At 43.4% G+C, this 24,445-nt stretch overlaps 1 protein-coding gene across 1 annotated transcript; it reads left to right on the top strand.

Annotated features, from left to right (window-relative positions):
• The first annotated feature begins 220 nt into the window (after window positions 1–220).
• SNAPC3 (small nuclear RNA activating complex polypeptide 3) lies at window positions 221–23,912 on the top strand. The gene is made up of 9 exons (XM_049794737.1): window positions 221–493; window positions 7,824–7,901; window positions 9,143–9,227; window positions 11,060–11,164; window positions 11,692–11,841; window positions 17,907–17,989; window positions 19,311–19,475; window positions 20,515–20,622; window positions 22,421–23,912. The coding sequence occupies exons 1-9, from the start codon at window positions 246–248 to the stop codon at window positions 22,566–22,568; spliced, it is 1,170 nt and encodes a 389-aa protein (XP_049650694.1). The 5' UTR covers window positions 221–245; the 3' UTR covers window positions 22,569–23,912.
• Window positions 23,913–24,445: the final 533 nt, after the last annotated feature.

Genomic DNA, 24,445 nt, shown 5'->3' with positions numbered 1-24,445 from the left:
GGCCGGCAGGCACCGCCCCAGCCCCAGCCCCAGCCCCAGCCAGCGGCGGACGGGAGAGCGGCCGGCCTGCCTGCCGGTCGGCCTGCCTGCCGGCCGAGAGCCGCCGCGGGAGGGCTCCGCCGCTGCCCGCGCCCGCCCCCAGGGCCGCGGCGCCTGCGGCGACCGTGACGCCTTTTGGCGGCGGCCGGTGACGGTCGTCGCGGCGGACTACAGGCCCCAGCGGGCCGCGCGCGGGCCCGGCGGCCATGGCGGCGGTGGAGGCGGCGGGGCCCGCGGCCGCGCCCGACTACGAGGCGGCGGAGCTGTACACCCGCGTCTTCCGCGTGGGCGCCCTCGGCCGCTGCTGGCGGCAGCAGCTGGGGCCGCCCGACCTCTCGCTGGCGGCGGAGGCGGCGGCGGAGCTGGGCTGCGCGACGGAGGAGGAGCTGAGCTGCGCGGCGGCGGAGCTGGGCTGCGCGGCGGAGACGGCGGCTGAGCTGCGGGCGGTGTGCAGGTGGCCGCGGGGCCGGCGGCGGGCGAGGGAGGGGCGGCCCGACGAGAGGCCGGGGCCGCGGGGCGGGTGTGCGGGCCGGGGCCCGCCTGACGCCGCTCAGCCGCGGGAAGGGCTTGAAACCAGCGGCTTTCTCCAGGCGGGCTCTTGCGGCCCCGGTGCCGGCGGGAAGCTTGTGGCCCCGCTCGGTGCTGGTGCGGGGGGAGGCCGCCGCGGGCCGGGGGCGGCGGGTGCTGTCGCTCAGGCGCTGCACCGGCTCCTGACGAGAGGCGGGAGGCGGCCGGGCAGCACCGCCCCTGAACAGCCTTCTCCGGCCCTCTGCCGCCTGGGTGGGTTGGTGTTTTTTTTTTTTAATCATCTGCCGGGTAGATACGCCGTGGAGAAGGCACACGTAGCTTTTCGAGAGGGTAGCGCTCCACTGGCGGAAACTTTACGTTACGGCCTCGAGTTCGTGAGCAGACAGTGCAGCACTTAAGGAGTTACTGAAGTGAATACTGAGAAACGTATTACTCGTTAGGTGGGTAAAACTTAAGAACATCGAACGTGTATGTGGTTTTTGGAGGCACTAGTTGCAGAATGAAAGGCGTACTTCATAGGAAGAAAAAGAGCCAGGCGTCTGTTTGTGTTAACATCATCTGGATGAGTTCAGGTAGCTGGCAACATACATCAGCTGCTGGGCTTCTCTGGGCCCTTGGCCTCTACTAACTGTTTCTGTCAGGGCAAATTCAAAGCTATGCAAGTGCTGTTTTATGCAGGGGATAGTGCTCTTTGAGCAAGCAGCGTGGGTGGCCCTAGGGCCGGGAAAGAAAAAAAAACGTTCTCTTGTTTTGCACTTGCAACCTCACTGGTATTTGTGGACCAGTGAATTGCAAACCAGTGTTGGAAGAAGAAGAGAATCATCTAGGGGTTGAAGCAGCGGGATCTAACGTGCTAGAGCTGGACAGCTTTCAGGTCACGTGAATAGTGAGAGTCATCTCTCACCTGTAGAAAAGGCCTGGTTTCAGGCAGTAATTCCTGCAGGAAGCGTCACAGTTGACGATTTGTCTGCAGCTCGTCAGTGAGGAAGACATGCCAGAGTCCTGTTGCTGTCTGTATAGCTTTGTGCAAGTTCTGTCCTTTAGTTATTGTTTCCTCAAAGGCACAGAAGTATTTACAAGCTATTTCAAATGCAAGATGGATGTTGTTCGCTTTCATGCACTGAATAGAATGAACATAGTCTCAGAAGTGATGCAGAAGGCGTAATTTGGTAAATGTAGCTAGAATTGTGCTGTATATTGAACTCTTCCTGAAGGCTTTTCCTTCAGTGCCCTGTATGCAAAGATGCATATAAAAAAAATGCAGGTGGTGTATCATGAGCATGTCCTTCTAATGTTTTCAGAGTTACACCCATAATTATGGGGATAAGGTGACAGCAAAAATAGTATTAGCTACATTGTTTGAGATAAAGTCACTCACTGGACAAAGTTAGTTTGATAATTATTGTTTGTTTAAATGATGATGGTACCTCGGAGGAAGGAGGAAGGTAGGAATATTTGTTGCTTTAGTAAAAGGCAAAAAGGAGCAAACAGAGAATAGGAACAGGAGCACAGAGTTCAATGTCTGAGCCAAAATATACCTGCATGAGTGTTGTGTGTAATAGTGAGAGCTTAGTAAGCCATTCAGAAGTCAAGACTTTTAGGGGCATGGTTAATCAGGAAGAAATCAACACTTACTGAATTATTGCTTGCCTTGCCTGCAGAGAAATCGCCCGGCATTCTCGCTTTTTCTCATGCTAGCTTATCTAAAACAATGCTTTACTTCAGCTGTCATAGTTCTGGTGACTAGGGTAATTTTCTACCATTACTAGGCTTAGTAAAAATAGAGGCTGATGTTAGTTAGTATTAAGAACAGTTCTTGTATTCTGGTGTGGCAGCAACTGTGGGAATCATTCTGTAAGCTTTCCCAGTGCAGATGTAGTCTCTGATTGCACCTATGCCATGGCTTATTCTTTGCAGTGACCCTGTTGCTTGAGCCTCTCTATTGCTGTTTTTACTTGCATTCCAAGCAGATTTTCTATGCGTTGTTTATTTTTCTCCTCATTAATTCTGCTTTTTCTTCTGTTCTGCTTTCTTCCATCTATGACTGCTACATTTCATCTGCTGTCTGGATTTGCTGGTGATACAGAGTAGTGCTGTCTGTTTGCTGCTGAGTGCACTGTGAAAAAGTTTGGGAAAGAAAAAAAGGACAGGCAGTCTGTGAGGGAGAGAGAACAGATCATCTGGCAGCAGCTTGTTGGCTTTGCAGGAGAATGAAGATAAACCTGCACATCCTGGTGTGACCTTTCCCCTGTGCAGGCTGGAAATCCCAATCCCTAATCTCCATGTGCTTTTGCTTTTAAATTAAATAGTCCTAGCCTCTTGAGTCTCTCCTTAACATTGGCCAACCTCAAATCGCTACCTCTGATCACTTTCACTCACCTGCTCTGAGCTGTTTGTATTTCTCTCTTGAGAAGAGATGAAAACACTGGACTACACCAAGATCTGTTCTATGGTGTCTTGGGGTCACATTTATTATTGGTGTAAATACACTTTTCTAGGCGCTGAATGAACACATCCTGGATATAAACACAGATTTTTCTGACTGAACTATTTGTAAGGGAACTTCTGGCAAGTTAAGGGGGTTTTCTTTAGGTAGAAAAGAGATGGGAAGGTGTGGATACTCCTCTTATATCTGTTTTTAAAGTAGTAATAGGTTAAGAGAATCTTTCATAGACTCAGGATGAAGTTTTTCAATACCCATAGTTAAATCTTTTTTAGAATATGGTGACATAGTGTACATTTAAGTATTCTTGACAATTTGGAGTCTTCTGATGAGTAGAAATGGTATAACGTTTAAATGCTGTTTAATTCTTTGTGCATCTTGGTGTGTTGTGGTTGTTTGGGTTTTTTTTTTTCCTTTTTCTTCTATTTTCTTCCTGTAATACATTCCTGCAAACAGAATGCAGCAAAAAAATTTCTGTCTTCACTCACTTGAATTTGACTCACTAAGAACACTTTGCATATTGCTCAAGTTGTATGCAGACAATTGTTACAGAGAACACTTGGGTTTTCATTGGATTTTGAACAGGTATAAAATGGTGTCCTTAGCTAGGAGATTCCATCAGTGGTTCTCTTAAATAACCAAGGTTTCAGGAGGGTAAAGTTTTAAGTTTCATTCAAATGCCTTAGCGGTCTGTGAGCAAAGAGGTTTACCTTGGGGTTCGTTATTGGTGTTTGAGTGGCTGAAGTGCTTGAATGTTGGAGATGCTAAGTGATGGTACTGTTTTGCCTTCTGAGTGATTTGTTCTATACATGTAAGGCAGGCTAAGACTCGAATCAATGTGGATTTTAGGTAGGTCAAGGGAGGTGAGGCTTACAGGTACCTTCTTCCACTTCAGCCCTAATTCACCTTCTTGTTTTATTAGAACGGGTAGTTGTAAATATCTCTAGGGACGTGTTATAAAGCTGTATTAAGCTAGCATTATCGTCTTAACGTATTAGTATTTAGCGTCTTGTAGTATTAGTGTCTCAAAGGTGATGAAAGTACTGCCCTTAAAATATATGCAATATGAACAGTATTACAAACACTGTATCTGCTTATTATGAAAATATCAGAGAAAATACTAAAGCATCTTCTGATTTCTAAAACTGAGAAAGCTCGTTGACAGAATATTCTGAGAAAAGTAAAGTCACAGTGATTAAAGGCTTCACTGATAGTCTGTTTCCATGTACAAATTTCCACAGACTTGCCTTTGGCCTTTTTATTTCTAGCCACCTTAAAACATCTTTCTAGGGGACATAAATTTAATATAACACTTTGCATGCTTTTTTCAAGTGAGACCTTCAGTTATTGTTCCTTGTCACTCTCCTACAGTTCACCTTGGTGTTCCTTAAACACTATGGCCAGTGTTTTCCCCTCTACCGTAACTGAATGCACTGACTGTATTTGTTTTGCGTGCAGGGAGTTTTGTGTGTGGGGACACGGCGGAATCCCATGCTTGGGGCTGTCAAGAGTGAGGTATGCCCAGTGCAAACTTTGTATTGCCTGCACTTTCATCTGTTAGGTGTATGACACTGACTACTTAGCCTTAATTTCTGGAGGGATTAACATATACTTTCCATTTGTAAAGCCTGGTTTCCTGGGAACCATGGACCAAGTATTAGTGATGTGGTTCCACTGGCTGCAGTGGAGTTACCCAGGAGGAGCTCCAGCATGGCCTGTGTAAAAGGCCATACAGGAAAGCCTTTCAGTGCTTCTGTGCATGTGATACAATGACATATGTCATGAATTATTAGGCTGATTCAAAATGCTGGCAAAAGTGCTCTGCGGGTAACATTCTGTTAGAAATCGAGGGTTCCTGACTTTCCAGGAGTGTGAAATGGCAGTATCTGGGCTTGCATGGTCCATGGAATTTGTCAGGGATTCAGTGGCTGTTTCTCTTTGCACTAGCTACCTTTCTGTCCTTACAATGAAAAAAGAGGAAGCGGCTTACATGCCTGCTATTTTATACCATGTCTGACTGGAGCTGTCTTCTGGGGAATGTTAGCTTTTTTCCTGCAGCAGGCAATTAGTGGGCATGATGTGGATACCACAGCCAGAGATCACTGGCCTTTGATGCAGGTGAAGCTTCAAAATGGTAGGTAACGGACATTTTCAGATCCTGCAAATAATGTGTGTGGTGTTCAAAGAACAAAATACACAGTAATTTCTTCAAAATGGCAGGTCTTCAAAGAGCTTGGGGCTTTTTGGTGAATGGGGTCCCTGATCCATGTGCAGGAAGACTTAGATAAATAGTCTGGTCATGCTGGTGGGATGCCAGTTCTACAGAAGGATCAGTTGTGAGTTGCTTTACCTGACGGTCTATACATTACTTCATTGTGTGGGCTATTCATAACACTAATCTATGCTGAATGGAGAACAGCCCCATTTAAAAGGCTAATGATTGTTCTGTGTTCTCCAAAGTGCTGTTTTGTTTTCCTTCGTGTTATTTAAACTGCTGTTCCTCAGCAGTGTTTCAGTCTGCACTTGATACAGGACTCAGTTGTCTCTGCCTCCACTTCCTCAAGTGGGAATCTAAGGATAAGGTTGATTCTGTTTCCAAGAGTTTGTAACTAATTGCTGCATAGTTTCTTTTGAAATGGTGTTTCTGAAGGAACTGCATTTTCTCAGTAACTTAAAAATAATTTTCTGTTTGGGATGAAATCTGGAAGACAGGAAAGTTAAAACTCTTTGTGTACTGCTGCATTGTAAGAAACTAACTAAACAATAGTAAATTCAAATTATCTTCAATCCAGTGTGACTTTATTGGGTTGTTAGAATAAGGCCATCTACCCACAACCAAAATTTTGTCTCTGACTTTTGCTTATTGTCAGCTGATGCCAGTTGATTCCAGACTTCTATTTCTCAATTACTGTATACTTCTGTACAGTTCCACTCTAAAGGCTTATTCATTACTGCAGTGATAGTGTTATGTAGCTTAGTGTTGTTGACATGAGGAACATTATAAGATTATAATGAAAAAGAATATAATCAAATCATAAATTATATTGAGAATAAATGATATGCTCCAAAATTTTTTCCTGGACTTCACCAGTGGTTTGTCCTGTAAAGAGATGGGTTTGTGCAAGAGTTTGCTGGGATTCAAACTGCATGTGGACTTAGGCAGTGGTATCAGCCCTGCCTTTATATAGTCTGCAAACGCTAGAGAGACAAAAGAGATAAAGTCTGATTCAAAGCGGGTGACACTTCTCTGTTTTAAATAATATTTTCTTGGACTATTTTTAAGTTGGATAAAATTATTTTGTGATTAATACAAAATTATTACTGTCTTTGAGTCAGCATTATTCTGTATGTTTCTGAAAAGGTAATTGATACTATTGTAGTATCTAATCTGAAGCCTTCAGGTGGATCGTTTGGTCTGTCTATGGAATGGCATGGGTGAACCTTATGTTAGAAAACTGGCAGGGGAGCAGATACGGTATGCCACAGGATTAATTTTTTCTTGTGGCGTGTTTATGAGAAATTCCATCCTCATTTATGTTATGAAAACCGAACATTTGTATGATCAGTTTAAATCATTGCTGCAGCCAAAAGCAGTTCCACTTTTCCTTCCCACGTCCTGCAGAGATTTGCACTGCAGCAAAAAACTATGCTATACTTTGGATTCTGTGCAAACACAAGCAGATTGAGGGTGAAAGGGGTCTCAGGATGGAAGGAAGGATACAAGGAAGAGTGGACCTGTCACTTCTGGCAGAAGTGTTCTCTTATTCCCACTGAAAGAAATGTGGCATGAACTGATGCCATAATACAGCAATGACAGCTTGTGTAAATGTGGCTTGCCTGTGTTTGTACCTGGGGGGGGGGGGGTGGGGGTTAGCTTTACCATACAGGTTGAGGTTGATGATGCCTTTTGGTTCAATCTATTTTACCATATATCATTAGAAAATGAGAATAGGTGGATGAGATTTGAAAAAGTCAAGTGGCATTTTTAGTTCATAAGAAGTATTGGACATACATTTTGAATGGGGCTTGTTAAACCTGTGTAGGCAACTATGGTCCATGAGGCAGAATGCAAAGTAAAGGTAAAATTTCCCCAATCTCTGTGAAAGCCAAATATAAATTCCAGGACTCTTTGTCTTCTGGTTCTTTATCTTAACAACCATACTGCCCTTTTGGCCTGATTTGGGCCTTAGAAGTGTCCTGGTTTCAGCTGGGATAGAGTTAATTGTCTTCCTCGTCGCTGGTGCAGTGCTATGTTTTGAGTTCAGTATGAGAATGATGTTGATAACACACTGGTGTTTTCAGTTGTTGCTAGGTAATGTTTAGACTAAAGTCAAGGATTTTTCAGCTTCTCGTTCCCAGCCAGCAAGAAGGCTGGAGGGGCACAAGAAGTTGGCACAGGACACAGCCAGGGCACCTGACCCAAACTGGCCAAAGGGGTATTCCATACCATGTGATGTCATGTCTAGTATATAAACTGGGGAGAGTGGGGGATCAACAGTCCGGGACTAACTGGGTGTTGATTAGTGGGTGGTGGCAATTGCATTGTGTGTTATTTGTACATTCCAATCCTTTCATTATTGCTGTTGTCATTTTATTAGTGTTATCATGAGTAGTTTCTTCTTTTCTGTTCTATTAAACCGTTCTTATTTCAAGCTGCAAGTTTCACTTCTTTTTCCAATTTTCTCCCCCATCCCACTAGGTGGGGGGGGGGGAGTGAGTGAGCAGCTGCGTGGTGCTTAGTTGCTGGCTGGGGTTAAACCACAATGAGTAAGTATGAAAAAATGTATAATAGTTATTTTCTTTATTGTCCTAGCATTGATATGTTAATGTCTTCTGAAAAAGAAAAGGACCCAGATGTTATTCCTGAAGATAGCAGTCTGCTAACTCTTCGGTATGTCGTTACAGTACACTCGCAGTACCTTGATATGGGGTGGGGTGGAAAACAAGCACAAAAGCATGGCTGGCTGCTGTTCCCTTTCCAGGCAATGGGGTACTTTCTGAAACAGTGTCTAGAAATACTCTAAGGACAGAAACACCAGCTTACAATAGGATAATTGGTATGATCCTTCTGCTTGCATGTTACTTAGGAATTTTTTTTATTAAGATATACAGAATATGCCATCTTTCTTATTGGAAGAACTTCAGGTTTCTGGGTAGACCTGAACTAGTGCCTAAGTTTGGAGCATGCAGGGGATTTCTCATAAATATGTGCAGGAGGTTTCTCCAAAACCTTGTGAAAAAAAGCTGGAACTCTTGCCTCTAGTAAGCCACAGTCACATTGTAACAGCTTAAAGTGTATAAGTACTGAAGTTGTAGCCAGATAGCTCTTTATCTGAATCCACTCTTTACAGAATTCATTGATAATACTGGTGCGTTTCAGAGGTTGAGCAACGTATGTTAATTTTCTATGAGTTAGTGAACTTTGAACTCATACTTGGCCAGTTCGGGCCTTTGCTGTATGTGAATTTCAGTTTGCGTAGTGCTAATGCAAAGAAATCAGTTAAGGTTGTGATCAGTGTTAAGTCTGGCTGTTACTGAACACCTTCAGGAAGGTCTGGAGGGTAAATAGACTTGTCATGGAAATTGAAAAAGGGTTTGGTGTTCATGCAGTGGTTAAATACATGTATTTTAGTAGATATTCTATGTATGATATTCTTTCTTCTACAAATGATACTGATTTTTTTTTTTAGGAAAGTATTTATGTCATGCGGTTGAGAATATTTGTGGGTTTTTTCTTGTTTTTTGCTTGAACATGAATTGAGTTTGTCTGAAGTGGGAGTGATAGTTGAAACATCTTCCTCAAAGGTAGCAAAGTGTTCTTTCTAGGAGAGCCTCTTTAGACAACGTTTTGCTGTTTTTTCTTGTAAGTGTAAAACTGCTCACAAAACCCCTGTAATTTGCACGAGGGGAGAGAAAAACACAAGCTGAAGTCCCCAAGTGGGCCTGTGTACTCCCAGGTTTTATGGGAGTCAGGAGACAAGAGTACTCTAAGTTAGTCTGTCGTACTAAGACAGGCAGAAATCCTGCTCTTTGAAAGCTGCACTGTAGTAGCTTGTATCATTTAAAAATATACCTAGGGATTCTGCATGGAAGTTGTTGAACAAAATTTTGTCCTGTGTTCCTGCCCCTCAGAATTAGAAAGAAGGCATTAGAGAGGAGAGAAGAAACAATTATTGTGGATCGGGCTTGCAGACAAGAAACTCTTGCCTATGAGATGGTAAGTTCCCTGTCATCTTGTAGGATTTCAAGACAGTTCAGCACGTGCAAAACCCAGCTTCTTGCTGCCTTGTTTTTCATCACTGTGAATCTCTGTACACTGTAGATGTTTGCAGGTAGGAGTTTGCAGGTAATGATAAAGATTAAAGACATTATTAAGACAGATAGGACAGGAACTCTGCTCTTACAGTCTGTTAGTACCAAATGTAGTATGGAGGAACTCCAGCTCATTACTGCTCTATGACTGCTTTTATTTGATTGCTGCTGTGTAGGGGATCAAGTCTCACATGTCAACTCACTGTAGAGCTACACAAAATGCACAATATTTTTGCTCCTGGAGTCCTGTGTTGGAATCTAAGCTTTAATGTGTAAATGATTGTGAGCTAGTTTCTGTAGGGCTGAAGGAGGAAGACAGTAGGAGCATGGTGGCAGTACGTTCCTAATTCTGGGCTTTGTAACCCAAGTTTCTCAGCCATTTTGAGCTCTCAGGAACCAGGAGTATAGTGATCAGCCCTTCAAAAGCCATCTTGGAATTCCTTTAACTATGCTTAGTACCTCTTTTTTAAAGATTTCATCACTATTTTGTAGTGCTGGAATCCATGGCTTGAACAAGTAGGCCATGAACTACTGTAAAAAGTAGTGATAGAAGTGTAGTGAGGAAGGAGCCTCAATTGTCACTATTAGATATTTCTTCCCCTTGAGGTTTCCTGGTCTGTCATGAGTGATCTTGTTTCAACTGTCCAGAGGCCCAGACACATGATGTAAACATCATGTATCAGCTGAGATGCAACAACTGTGTTGGGTTGTTGGCCTAGGGCATATCTGAGAAAATACTTGCAGTATCTTCATAAAGGGTTTCAGTGAGTGGTGTCTTAAATTCTGTTTCTGCAGAATGAGCATATGGTCAGTTACTACATCCTTTAAGGAAGCTGTGGTAACTGGTTTGTGTGTCAGAGCTGGTTGGGGCTACAGTGTCCTAGAACAGGGTGAGAGCAATAAGAAATGTGAGTTTGGAATGTGTCGTGTGAAGAAGGTAGATGTAAGGGATAGAGCCACAAGTATCTTTGGCAGCAGTACACACTCCTGTTACTAAATCTGAAGAACGCTTTGTGCTGGTGGGAAGTGTTTTTACAGTCAGTATTCTCTCTTGATTTGTTGAAAAAGGAGGAAACTGACGGCCACAGAAAAGTGCCCTCCCTCATTCTGACAGCTGGGCTATGTCTTAAACACAGTCTCGAGTGGAAGTGCAGAAATGCTTTCACTTCTTTTCGAAAATGTAGTGTGGCAAGGGCAGTGCTGGATTTTGGTTTTGGATTTTGAAGAACTGGAGACCTCCAGCTATGTCAAGCTTCCCTAATAAGAAGAAGTGTTGCACTAATTTTTGTTTTCATATATCTTGTGCTGTGGCTAGTTTCGAGGTCAGTCTGTCTCAAGTTGAGGGTTGTGATCCTCCTTTACATGTGAAAGCATTCAAAGAGCATTTCAAAGCATTAAGTGATGGAAGTTGGTAGCAGCTGGGTTCCGTGAGGGCAGAGTGGCAGCAGGCTTTAAATCCTTTATGTAGGGCCTGTCAGTAGCCAAGGAATAGCCAGCTATCTCGTAACTGCTGAAAGCACCTCAGTTTCTCCAGAGCTGAGCAATGAAGGAAAATGCTTGAAATCTGTAATTACAGCAGTTTCCCACCTCTCTGTCTTGGAGAAAGTAGGCTGTTACCAATTCAGAAGGCTACACAGTCAAAAATCGAGTTACAGTTAGAACAGCATTTCTCAGACGTTCATCTAGGGGCTATGATATATAAGTCGTTGCCAATATAATCTCTCTCTCTTTCTCCAGGAGTCACATGCAATTGGAAAGAGGCCAGACAATCCAACAGATCTAGTTGAGGAGGGAGAACTACTTTTAACTCTGAACATCTACTATCCTGTCATATTTCAGAAGGTTGGTACTAAATTCTCTAGGTTGTTTTCTGATGTCTCTTCCCTGCTGAGGTAATATCTTGCTCTCCTAAGCAATTAAAATCAGTGAGTTCACTGTGGGAGTGTGGCAAACCTTTCAACTGTGGTAACTTCTTAAGGCTTTTTCAGAATCTGGTTTTCATTCCATTAGTGGTTTACAGAAGGAAATCTTTACAATAATTACTCAGTAGTTAATTGATTTCACAGAAAGTTAAAAATCTGAAACTAAATACATGAAAATTGAAGTACTCTTTCTGGATTTGGGATAAGTGTGCTCAGACTTTCTGTCTTCCCTGCACTTTCCAGTGGGGAATGTGACTTTTGAGTTTCTGAATAAAACTAGTAAATGGCAGCCTTAGGAAAGGCTGAGGCAAGATGCTGTTTAAAATCTTGTATGGAGAGGTCATGTGCCATATGGTACCATTAATGACCTGAAGTTGTCAACTGAAGAGCAGTACTGATGCTGGTAAGCAATTTTTATTTTAAGCATGTATGCTGTTTTCTTCATAGCATAAAGATCACAAACCGTATCAGACAGTGCTTGTACTGGGCAGCCAGAAGCTCACCGAGCTGAGAGACTCGATTTCCTGCGTCAGTGACCTCCAGATAGGTGGTGAGTTCAGCAGTCAGACCGATCAAGCACCAGAGCACATCAGCAAGGTAAAACCTTCTGTGTGGAACCCTCTACATGTATAGGAGCTTTGAAAACATAAGAGCAGAGAGGAAGGCAGAGGGATTTTTTATTGTTTTTTCTTCAGCACTAAATTCAGCAGCATCAGTTCTGCTTGTGGATTGCACTGCAAGTAAATACTTACTGGTGGCACTACCAAGCTGACCTGTTTTGTGTGATGTCAAGAAAAACATCATTAATGCTACTGCTGGAAAGTAGTAACACTGGCAGTGAGTTCTTGCGTAGGTGTATTGCCATGGACTGATTTTACTTTGAGCTGTGTTCTACAGGACCAAAGGTAATAGCAAGCTAAATGTGGACCATCCCCCTCTGAATTTACATGCTTTGGTGTTTGCAACTAGGTGCTGATCAAAAGTAGGGATGAAGATTATTCCCCTCTCCCACAATTGCCAGGTGTTCTCTGAGGAGGTGCAAAAGGATTCAATAAAGAAAAAGTACTCTAATTGAAAATACTGAAATTGCATCATTTTTATATTATATCACATATAATGTGAATCTTATCACAGAATGGTTGAGGTTGGAAGGGACCTCTGGGGGACATCTGGTCCAACCTCCCTGCTCAAGCAAGGTCGCCTACAGCCAGTTGTCCAGGACCATGTCCAGATGGCTTTTGGATGTCTCCAAGGATGGAGATTCCATAACCTCCTTGGGCAACCTATGCCAGTGCTCTGTCACCCTCACAGTGAAAATTCTGATGTTCAGAGGGAACCTCCTGTGTTTCAGTTTGTGCCCTTTGCCTTTTGTCCTGTCACTGGGCACCACTGAAAAGAGCCTAGCTTCATCTTCTTTACACCCTCCCTAGAGGTATTTGTGTATGTTAATAAGATCCCTCCCTGAACCACCTCTTTGCCAGGCTGAACAGTTCCATCTCTCAGCTTCTCCTCACAGGAGAGATGGTCCAGTCTCTTAATCTTCATGGCCCTTATAGGACTCTCTCTCCAGTATGTCCAGGTCTCTCTTGTACTGAGGAGCTCAGAACTGGACATGGGATACCACATGTGGCCTCAGTAGTGCTGAGCAGGGAGGAAGGATCACCTCTCAACCTGCTGGCAATCCTTCGTCTAACAGTACAGGATCCCATTTGCCTTCTTTGCAGCAAGGCACATTGCTGGCTCATGGTCAACTTGGTGCCCACCAGGACCCCCAGGTTCTTTTCTGCCAAGTTGCTTTCCAGCTGAGGGGCTCCCAGTGTTTCTGTAAGTTGGCACTTCAAAAACTCTGTAAGACTCAATTTTGGCGTTTTAGAAAGCAGGCATTCTTTATTGCAGCACTGGGTACACAGGGGATTGCTTCACCTGTTGTGTACACCAGTTCCTTCAACAGTTGAGATTATATACAAAATGGATATACATATTCATGATTTTTCCTGGAAATAATTAACATATTCATCTGAATTCTGGGAACTCATTAATATATGTAAATGTCCTTGGTGCAGGCACGCTCGAGACCTTTGGTGGTCTTCAGGGGTCCTCTGGTGGTCTTCGATAGTCTTCCTCCGTTGTCCGCTAGTTCACCCTCTTCTAGCGATTCTGCGCAGTGGGACACTTTACAAGTTTTGATACAACTTATCCTAAAGAATGTTCATTAGTAACTCTAATACTTATCTTTTCTTGATTTTCATTCTTCTAACACAAGCCACATTGACACTTTTAAGCTAAATTATCTAAAAAGGGCCTAAGGTTCTCATCTTCCCAGGGAATTGCAAGGTCGACCAAAAGCAATTTCCTCTGGGATCTTAGACATTTTGCAACATACAGGTTTTCTTATCCACTACTAGTCAGTATAACAAGGCCACTGTATTCTCCTCGCAACACAAGATGTAAAGCCTCTTGTATCATCAGCACATAGTGGTGGATGGGGTTATTCTCCCCAGATGCAAGACCTTGCACTTCTCCTTGTTGAACTTCATGAAGTTCCTGTTGGCGTATTTTTCCAGCCTGTCAATGTCCTTCTGGGTGGCAGCATGATCATCTGGTACATCAGCCGCTCCTCTCAGTTTTGTGTCAGCGGCAAACTTGCTGAAGGTACACTCCGCCTCATCATTCAGATCATTAAGACAATTAAACAGAACTGGACCCTGTATTGACCCTTGGAGTACTTTGCTAGTTACTGGCCTCCAACTAGGCTGATTATCACGCTTGGGCCGCGCTGTTCCAACAATATTATATATTAATAATATATTATCAATATAATATCAGTCAAATAATATATGATATACAATTGAGAGAAACCAGAGGATGTTATATATTTGTGTACGTAACAGTGAAAAGGTGGCACATTCTTGTTAAAGGAGACAGAAAGACATCCCAGGTATTAGTCCTTTCATTTATGTGAAGTAAATAGAAGAGTCTTTCTACCACTAGTTAGTAAAGCACTAGCTGATTAGTACTGAGACCAGAGAGTTGAGACTCTGCTCCTGGGCCTGCAGAAGAGTCATGTGAAGCTGCCATGGCCTCAACAGGGCTGAGGTTAGGCTACCTCACATCAACAATTTCCCCAAAGTAAGTGCATGCCACCACGCCTCGCCTTCCAGCAGGAGTTGTTAATGAGTGGTGTGCATTCATTCTATTTGTTTGTTTTCCTCAAGTGTGATTGTGAACTTGCAACTTGCATTGAAGTATAGGCTCAGTGTGTGGTAAGTCTTCACAGTAAAATTCACATGTTGCTTCAGCAGACAGGTAATTATCCATCAGGGGGTTAGAATTTTAGGAAGGAAGTGGCACCATGACCTGCCAGAAATATGTTAGCTTTTCCAAATAGAGAAGATAACTTCTGACTAATTTAAGGATCTTAGAGACTGATTTAAATCAGAGTGGTGCTCTGAGAGTCTGCAGGAAAGGCTGTGTAAATAAGTTAGCTGTTGATGACAGCTTTCACTTCTCTTGAAGTGCAGTTTGAGTACATGGGCTCAGTGAAAGCATCAACTTGCTGCTCTTATTGGTTAAGTAAACAAGTGTAGCTTGTCAGCTGATACAGAGAGAATGAGAGAAACTTCTGGGATTTTACTGGCGTAAATAGGCCTCACTTCTTTCATTGCTGCTACTTCTGGCTTTTGTGATTTTATTCTTTGCTTTTTCTTCATTGGGCAATGATTAATGGGATGAAATTTAACAAGTTTAAATGCTGGATTCTGCACCTGGGACAGACTAACACCAGGCACAAATACAAATTGGGAGAAGAGTGGCTGGAGATCAGCCCTGCAGAAAGGGATCTGGGGTGCTGGTTGACAGCAGGCTCAACATGAGTCAGCGGTGTGCCCTGGCAGCCAAGAGGGCAAACTGCATCCTGGGGTACATCAAACGCAGCATAACCAGCCAGTCAAAGGAGGTGATTATCCCACTGTATTTAGTGTTGGTGCAGCCTTACCTTGAGTACTATGTGCAGTTCTGGGCCCCACAATTTGAGAAGGATGTGAAGGTTCTTGAATGCATCGAGAGGAGGGCAACAAAGTTGGTGAAAGGGCTGGAAGGCATGTCCTGTGAGAAGCCGCTGAGGACTTTGGGTTTGTCTGGTTTGGAGAAAAGGAGGCTGAGGGGTGACCTCGTTGCTCTCTACAGCTTTTTGAGGAGGGGAGGTGGAGAGGGAGCTGCCAATCTCTTCTCACTGGGATCCAGTGATAGGACACATGGGAATCATTCAAAGCTGTGTCAAGCGAGATTCAGGCTGGACATTAGGAAGCATTTCCTTACTGAGAGGGTGGTCAAACACTGGAACAGCCTTCCTAGAGAGGTGGTCAAAGCCCCAAGCCTGTACGTGTTTTAAGAGGCATTTGGGCAATGCACTTAATAACATGCTTTAACTGTTGGTCAGCCTTTAAGTGGCCAGGCAGTTGGACTAGATGACCGTTGTAGGTCCCCTCCAACGGCAATACGGTGTTCTATTCTGTGCCTTATTTGATTTGGTTTGTTTTTTTGGTAAGCAAACACCTTAGTCAAACCAACATCTGTGGGATGTTTAAGAGAACTGGGCAATATTGAGTTATTTTATTCCACATATATGGCTACTTTTAACAAGTATCATGGATCTTTTATGTGGTTACTACTACTGTTGGGATTCTCTGGAGAAACAATAGGGCATCCCTCCTTGCATACTGAAGGATAATGCAAAGTCTGGTAGGAAGCAATGTTTGAGTCATACCTCTGGACAACATTAATCAGGAAAGACCTGACTCAAAGTCCCAAGAAGTTTATAACAGTGGCTCCCTTGGCCTTCTGTTCACTATGACAAACAGCTGTTTTCTGAAGTTTGGAGCAGCTTTAAAGGACTGGCTATTTCAGAACTGTGACCCACAGAAGTTGGTAAGGAGTTACCAGAGCATGGCAGTACTTAACAGTTTGTGGTTAGAGAGCCAGGGAGGGTGACAGTAACAGAGCTGAAACAAATTGTGAGAATGTAAAACATTCCTACCACTGTGCCTTCATGCAGGTCATCTCCAGTTATGAGTCCCATCTCTGGCCCCAGTGTCTGCCATTTCCTGTCTTTTGAGTTAATAGCTCAGAGAGACTTCTGGGCGCAAAGGAACATTCATTCACTGTTAATAAAGACACATTAAGACTGGTCTGAGGATCCAGAGTACCTAGTTGTCCACAGTTTTCCCATTTGATTCTTATTTAGTCTGCTTGTGCCGCTGTACCCAGCCTGTAAAATCATTCATGTTCACTTCTTGTCCTTCACTATTTCTCAGCCTTTTCTTTTCCACTGTAAGCTCTTGCAGGTCAGAGGCTGCCTCTCTCCAGACATGTAAAAAGTTCATCAGGATTCTGTGACTTAATGAGCAGTGAGCAACTCCCAAGTTACAGAATTGGAGTGAGCTGGCCACCATGTTAGTCATGGAAAGGAACCAAGCTCCTTGAAGTTACCTTCCCCAGTCATTATGTCTGACCTGCCTGCACATGCTTTGTGCATTCATCTGTTGATGAATAAACATAACCTTCACTTAACTGAGAGCTGTGATATAGCGTAATTAGAGATGTGAAGGTTGGGACCACTTCAGTATGGTAAAACTATGTGTTGATGCATATTGGAGACATTCTTTATCAAAATGCTCTTAAGGCCCACCAATGAAGGATTCCTTGCAGTTTTCTGTATACTTGAAGAAAATACAGGATTTAAATAAGCTTTGTACAGTATCTGAATGCCAGTGTATAATTGCCAGTAAAGGTTTTTGCTGAAATGTCACGAAACACTGCTTTTCTTCAAACTGCAGTTGAAAATACGGAAAAAATTGTATGCTATAACTTAACAGGTCAACTGTGTATGTATACAGGGTATCTTAGCATCACTTGTATGTGTTGTAGCTGTGCACAGTTGCATATACAGCATATGCAGAATGTCTCTCTAAGCAGCAGTCAGAACAGAAGTGTTCCACTCTGCAGTGGTTTGAGAGGGTTTAGTCTATGTCATTCACCCTCTCCTCACTTCCAGTAATGAATGCTGGTGCAAGGTAGCTGACCTGTTTTCCCCAGCCTAGGGCAGACTTGCACGTTAGCTGTATTGCTCTTGAAACAAAGGTGATTATTTTGGGGGGGATATTTTTTTTCTTCAGCAAAATGTAATAAAGTACCTGAAAAATATGGTTCCCTGCTCGCTGTGGGTTTTTGATCTGAGGCATCTCCCTGCTTCAAGGTTCACTGCAGAAGGCTGTCTCCTGCTTCTTGTAACTGTTTCTTAAGCCCTGCACATGTCTTGTGATCAGTTTGATAATATACACTGCTATCTGGCCTCAGTCTTTAAGGAGTTATAGCATAAACCAAAACAACACCCTCTTATATGGCAGAAACAACTTGGAAGAGGATAATGTAAAGGTAAAAAAGTTATGTGGGTAATAAAGCACAACCTTTCCTGGTTGTCTTCTCTCTGCTCAAGCTACTTGTTCATATAAAGGCTATTTTGACAGCAACAACAGAAGATGGAGCTTATGGGAAACAGATCTTGTTTAGATACCTAAAGTGCTTGGTTTTTGACATGTTCTTGTTTAAGGTGTTTATCATAACACTAATGCAGACTAATCTCTCTTTCTCTGTCTCTCTCTCAGGATCTCTACAAGTCTGCTTTCTTTTATTTTGAAGGCATCTTTTATAATGATAAAAGATACCCAGAGTGCAGAGATCTGAGCAGGTACAGTATTTGTAGACGTTGATGAAGGAAAACATTAAGGGACAGGAAATTTATTTAATTTTGATTATGATTTCTGGTATTCTGAAGACTGGAATGTCTAGTGAATGAAGCTAGAATGGGCTTTTCTTACTATCTTTTCATGTTGTATTGTTTTTTACATAGACGTTTAACCTTACTTGCTCTACTTACTCTTTCTGCTCACTTCCCTTCTGAAAAGAGGATGAATGCGTTTTTTCCCCCCATAAATCCTGTTTTGCTCCATTGGATGGGATTGCTGTGGAAGGTGACAGGTGCCAGTCTGTACTGGCTTTTTAAGTGCGTTCTCTGACCACCAAAAGACTTGCCTGTGAGGTAGAAGATGGGTCAGAAAGACAACAAGCTCAGCTGTGTGGAATTCAGTTGTTCTGCTCAGACTTGAAAATATGCTGAATGCCTTCATGGTAGAGTCAACAAGGAGACTGTGTGACTGTTGGAAAAAGAAATCTGAGATAACATTGCCAAGAGTCTCAGGAATCTCTTGTTTGGAACTATAGCTCACACTGGTTGAGCACAAGTCATATCCATTCAAACTATACATAGTTCATTTTAAGGAAGTGTGGGCTTGCTGACACACTAGTGAGATTTAGGAGATCAAGATGTTAAAATGGATGGTATGGAAGAGCTGTGAGTTTGGACTCTTCTTGTTACACCAGACTTGTCAGAGGAGTTAATTATTTTGCTTCTTTTCTTTCTGTCCATGAGCAACAGCGATCTTCGCGGAAGGGCTTGTGATAACATACGCAGTTTGTAGAAGTGAGATGCCTTGTATGTAGGAGTATGCTGAAAAGCCAAGAAATAATTGCACCAGTGGTCGGTGCCCTTCCAGTGTTAAATTGTGGAAGTGTAACTGTGCAGTTGTCAGCTTTGTGTTTCTCCTTGGCAAAAACAAAAAACCCCTTTTTAATACTTTAAAGCAAAGTTATTGACCAATGGAGCAAAAATGACCTGCTGGTAACTTGAATTACTGGAATGCTGAGAAGTGTACTGCAAACAACTTGACCTCAATGGGTGCCATCAGGAGCATATGCTCTGACTAGAACTCCTTGGGAAGCTGCCTGGTGCGGATTTAAAGGGAGTGTTCCACAAGAACAGTGCACAGTTATCTGGGGTTGTGGTATTGCTGTGAAATTACCTTAAGTTATTACAAAATATTGTGAGCTCTTTTGATTTCCATCTTTTTAACTGTGTCCCAGTGAAGAGTTTTGCATGTCCCCCAAGGCCTTCCTTTTCTGTGCATTCACAGTTTATAGCATTGCTTTGCTGATGACCTTTCTGTTTTCAGAACAATTATTGAGTGGTCAGAATCTCATGACAGAGGCTATGGAAATCTTCAGTCTGTTAAAATGGAGGACTACACATTTAATGATTTGTCCCTGAAAATTGGCTTTCCATACGTTTTCTGCCACCAAGGGAACTGTGAGCACATCATTATCATCACAGATGTAAGGTAAATTACTGCTGTTTGGGAGTTGAAAGCAAACTTTATGTGGACAAACTTCAGATGTTAAATACTGAATATTTGTTAGACTAAGTTTAAATTATTCTGCTGCCTTCTGCAGGGCTTATTTAAGATTTTATTCCATATACATGTGACTAGCTCTGCAAGGAAGAAAGTAATCTCCCTTGCATTTTTTTCTTTTTAAAATAATTTGTCTGCATAAAAAGACTGCTTTCTAACTAGCATGGGATGACTATGGTATGGGAGGAATGGCATCCACTGTAAAGAGTTCATTTCTGTGCAGGGCCAATGTGTGGCTGACTTATATACTGGTTCTGGAGCACCAGAGAGCAGAATCCTGTTAATGGCTCTGGCTGGAGTCAACTGGTCTTGTTAGTTTAGACTTGATGCTGAGGGGCCTGAAAAGAAGACAAGAGGAGTGGAAAGAGTGGGTTGAGGTGGATAGGCAAGGGAGAGAAGGAGGAGGTGATAGTGGCTGTGAGGTGGCAACCACATCAACAGTAGAACTATTGTGTATACTCTGCTCAGTGCATAAATGGTAGAGAGAGCATTCCTCTGATTGTCTGTAGTGGGTGACAGATCATTTTCAGTTCCCAGAAGCCTGATGTACCTAAGCATTGTTAATAAATGGTGCCTCCCAAGAGGAATACAACCCAGAGAAAGGCATAGATGTTGCAAGTAGGTCATCTCAGGATTTTGAGCCTCTGAACATCCACCTGGTGATGTTTTTGCCTGTTAGTCTATGTAGGCAATAAAAGCTTTGAAAAGACCATCTAAAGTAGATGGTCTGAAGACTTCTGAGTTACTAGGAAAACTGAATTTACTCCGGACCATAAAATCCATGGATGGTGCCACTAGCAGTCTATCTTCAGGTCTTCATCTGTGTTAAGAAATGCTGAACAGAAGTTTAGTCATAGTTTACACAAGAATTTAAATCATGCCCTATTTTCAATGTCCATGCTTACTTTCAGATAAATTTCAATGTGGCTGAGTCTTTATTGTTTTTTATGTATTTATTTCCCTCAAGGCTCATTCATCATGATGACTGCCTGGACAGGAACTTCTATCCCTTGCTAATAAAGAAACACTGGTTATGTACCAGAAAATGCTTTGTGTGCAAATTGTATACAGCGAGGTACGCTACATTCTCAATCCTTTTAAGTTGTCTTCTTAAATAAGTCTTTCTAGGTGCTGCTACTAACTTAAAAAATAAAAAAAAAAATCAAGGCTCTCTATGTATTTGATAAGGTGTGTGAATAATCTTCATGCAAGTGTTCTGAAATCTTACTCTTCAGGCAGTTGTCCTGTCCCTACCCAGGAAAAGGCTTCCTGCAGGTAGCGTTCATTTGGAGATGATGATTCAGGATGATCAAAAGAACTGAAATGATGAAGAGGTTAATTATTTGGCTCAGGTTCTTTTGGATACGTAGAGCTTGGCTTTTGATCAATTACTTTTGAAAATCCTACTTTTGTGGGAAAGCACTGCATTTTTTCCCTGTGACAAGACGTGATTCAAATTCATTTGCCAGAAAGTGTACAGAGCTTTCATTAAATCTAGCATCTAAGTAGAGGGAAATACGGATCTGTCCAACTTTAATATAGTAAAATCTAGAGATTTTTAAAAGGCATGTAGCTTTCCCCACAGGTAAACTCCTAACCTCTACGTGAGAACTCTGTGTTGTGCAGCTGTACTTGAAGGAACCTTTTGTGATGCACAGATTTTCTGCAGTTAAGAGAGCAGAATGTGAATTCAGTGTTCTTTATACACTTTAGTCCTGTTTACTTAGACATGAGAAGGCCTTTCAACAGACACAGTAGAAATTTCTCTAAAGGAGTTCTACTGGCTAGGCTGGACTCCCTGATTTTATATGTCTGAATGATTTATTTACAGAAACACCCACTGCCCTTTATTTTTCTCCCCAGGGCAGCTTAGACTCTCAGCCTCAGTTTGACACAGCAGCTGTGTCCTTGTTATCTTGCTTGTTTGGCCTTAAGACTTCCCTGGAATCAGGCAAAGAGCCAATTCCCCTTGTGATGGGAGCCCATCTTAGTTTTCCTAGAGGAGCCCCTTGTATACCTTCAGAAGTGGCTGTAATCTGTGAGGCATTTGGCCATAAGGGGAGGTGGAGCCAAAGGGTCAATATGGGGGAAAGATGGGATGGGGAGGGCATTACCAGGGGTGATGTAAATGCATTAAATTAAAACCAGGATTAAGCACTAAGCTTAGGTGGGGAGATGCTAAACTATGGATAGCAGAGCTGCTTTGGCTGGCTGTCCTGCATGTTCTAATCTGTGCAGATAGCATCTTTAATCACCAGAGGCCTTGAGCTTTCATGGCCTCTTGAGTGCTACCATAAATTAATTGCTCAGTGACATGGCAGGCCCTCCTTGTACTGGCAGCTGTGTTCATGTTAACTTCAGTGCTTGCTGGAGCGTGCAGCAATCCTTTCCTGGTCTTGTCTGCATCATCCAGGCCCTTCTTTTAGATTCATAAATGGATTTCATTATTACTCAGAGTGGTTTGGTCAGTCATGTGCCTGCTCTTTATCACAGTTTCTTATCTTAAGGGAAAACAGATTTATCTTTTATGACTTAAATGGCCATAGGGTGGACAGAAGATTTTTGGGGGCGGGGGCGATGGTGGTAGGCACGGGGCAGGGGGGAAGTTTGCACTGTACCAGCTACACAGGTTTGAGGAGTTCCTCAGGAAATGCTGTAGCAGTGCAAGATAGCAGCTGGGGTTGATGCTAAATGGGTGTGGAGTTTGGAAAACAGCTGTATGGTTAGGGTGGGATATATGCAATATAGATAGTGCCTGGTCAGTGTAACATTATTACAGATGTTTGTTGCTGCCATCCCCAACTCTGAGTGTTGAGATGTTTGTCACAAATGTGTTGGACTCGTGGAAAACACTTGTATTTTGTAATCTGCAGGTGGGTAACCAACAAAGACAGTCTGGCACCAGAGGATCCTTGTTTCTTCTGTGATGTTTGTTTTCGGATGCTCCATTATGATGTGGAAGGCAATAAACTGGGGGAGTTTCTTGCGTATCCTTATGTCGATCCTGGGATTTTCAACTGAAACTGACACGAGCCAGAATGAATTCAATGAACTACATTGGTGAATCTGTTGCTTTGGCTGTTAAAACCACCAGACAGCTTGAGTTTTGAGTGTATTGCTGGGTTTTGGGTTAGGCTTTTAATCCTCTACCCTGAGGTGGAAGGAGCCCTCTGCACCTGAAATCCTTCTGGTGTGCTTTTCGGAGTAAGTAAGTATGATTTTAATAAGTTAGCATGGAAAAATATGCTCAGAAATCTACTGTATTTTAATCAGTTACATTTTTTAGCAGTACAGTAGTTTGGAGACTATGGACTCTACAAAAATATGGATGTTTAAAGAGAGAATACCTTTCAAAGCAGCTGTGATTTTGAGAAGTACTGTGCATCCAGTGCTCTGTTAACCTCAAAGGAGGAGAAGGTCTTTGGGCATCTTACCTTGAAAACTCTGAACAAGGGTGGATAGCACTGAATTTGTGGGGAGGCGAATGCTTTAAGTGAGAAGCTCATAGTGCCTGTTAACTTCCAAGGTCTTTCGTGCAAATGGGGGTGCTAGCAGCTGTCAGGTACTGCTGTCCTTGTGTTCTGACTCTGAGGACTGATTAAGTGAAGAGTAATTGTGACGGGTTGACCCTGGCTGAACACCAGGTGCCCACCAAAGCCGTTCTATCACTCCCCCATCCTCAGCTGGATAGGGGAGAGAAAATATAACAAAAGGCTCGCGGGTCGAGATAAGGACAGGAGAGATCATTCACTATTACCGTCACAGGCAAAACAGACTCAGTTCGCAAAATTAACTCAATTTATTACAAATTAACCAGAGCAAGGTAATGAGAAATAAAACGAAATCTCAGAACACCTTCCCACCACCCCTCCCTTCTTCCCGGGCACAACTTCACTCCCGGATTTCACCACCAAGCCCCCCCCAGCGGCACAGGGGGACAGGGATGGGGTTTATAGTCATCACACGTTATTTTCTGCCGCTTCACCTCCTCAGGACGAGGGCTGATCGCACTCTTCCCCTGCTCCAGCGTGGGGTCCCACCCACGGGAAACAGTCCTCCACGAACTCCTCCAACGTGGGCCATTCCCACGGGCTGCAGTTCTTCACGAACTGCTCCAGCATGGGTCCATTCCACGGTGTGCAGTCCTTCAGGAGCACACTGCTCCAGCGTGGGTCCCCCACGGGGTCACAAGTCCTGCCAGAAAACCCGCTCCGTGGGCTCCTCTCTCCACAGATCCGCAGGTCCTGCCAGGAGCCTGCTCCAGCGCGGGGTTCCCACGGGGTCACAGCCTCCTTCGGGAACCCACCTGCTCCGGCGTGGGGTCCTCCACGGGCTACAGGTGGATATCTGCTCCACCGGGGACCTCCCTGGACTGCAGGGGGACAGCCTGCCTCACCAGGGTCTTCACCACGGGCTGCAGGGGAATCTTCGCTCCGCCGCCTGGAGCATCTCCTCCCCCTCCTTCTTCACTGACCTTGGTGTCCGCAGGCTTGTTTCTCTTACATGTTCTCACTCCTCACTCCGGCGGCAGTTTCTCCCCGTCCCAACTTTTTTTTTTTTCCTTCTTAAAAATGTTATCACAGAGGTGTTACCACTATCACTGATTGGCTCAGCCTTGGCCAGCGGCGGGTCCGTCTTAGAGCCGGCTGGTATGGGCTCGCTCTCTCTTGAACACAGGGGAAGCTTCCAGCAACTTCTTACAGAAGCCACCCCTGTAACCCACCCGCCCCGCTAGCAAAACCTTGCCAAACAAAACCAATACAGTAATCTACATTTCACTGATCAAATTGTAGTCTGCCTTTCAAATAACTTCAACTGTTTACAGTGCATACAGTTTTAACTGCTCATAAAGTAGTGTTCATTGTACACTTTTTTTAGTATCATTGTTATTGTAAATT

This window comes from Accipiter gentilis, chromosome Z, assembly GCF_929443795.1.
Source record: "Accipiter gentilis chromosome Z, bAccGen1.1, whole genome shotgun sequence".
NCBI lineage: Eukaryota > Metazoa > Chordata > Aves > Accipitriformes > Accipitridae > Astur > Astur gentilis.
This window is presented reverse-complemented; position numbering and strand designations above follow the sequence as displayed.

What these genes read in the sequence shown, in the direction of transcription:
- SNAPC3 (XM_049794737.1), top strand. Translation starts at nt 246, where the DNA reads ATGGCGGCGGTGGAGGCGGCGGGGCCCGCGGCCGCGCCCGACTACGAG. An exon ending in GAGCTGCGGGCGGTGTGCAG is followed by an intron (nt 494 to 7,823) that starts GTGGCCGCGGGG and finishes TTATTGTCCTAG; the next exon opens with CATTGATATGTTAATGTCTT. An exon ending in ATCCTGTCATATTTCAGAAG is followed by an intron (nt 11,165 to 11,691) that starts GTTGGTACTAAA and finishes TTTTCTTCATAG; the next exon opens with CATAAAGATCACAAACCGTA.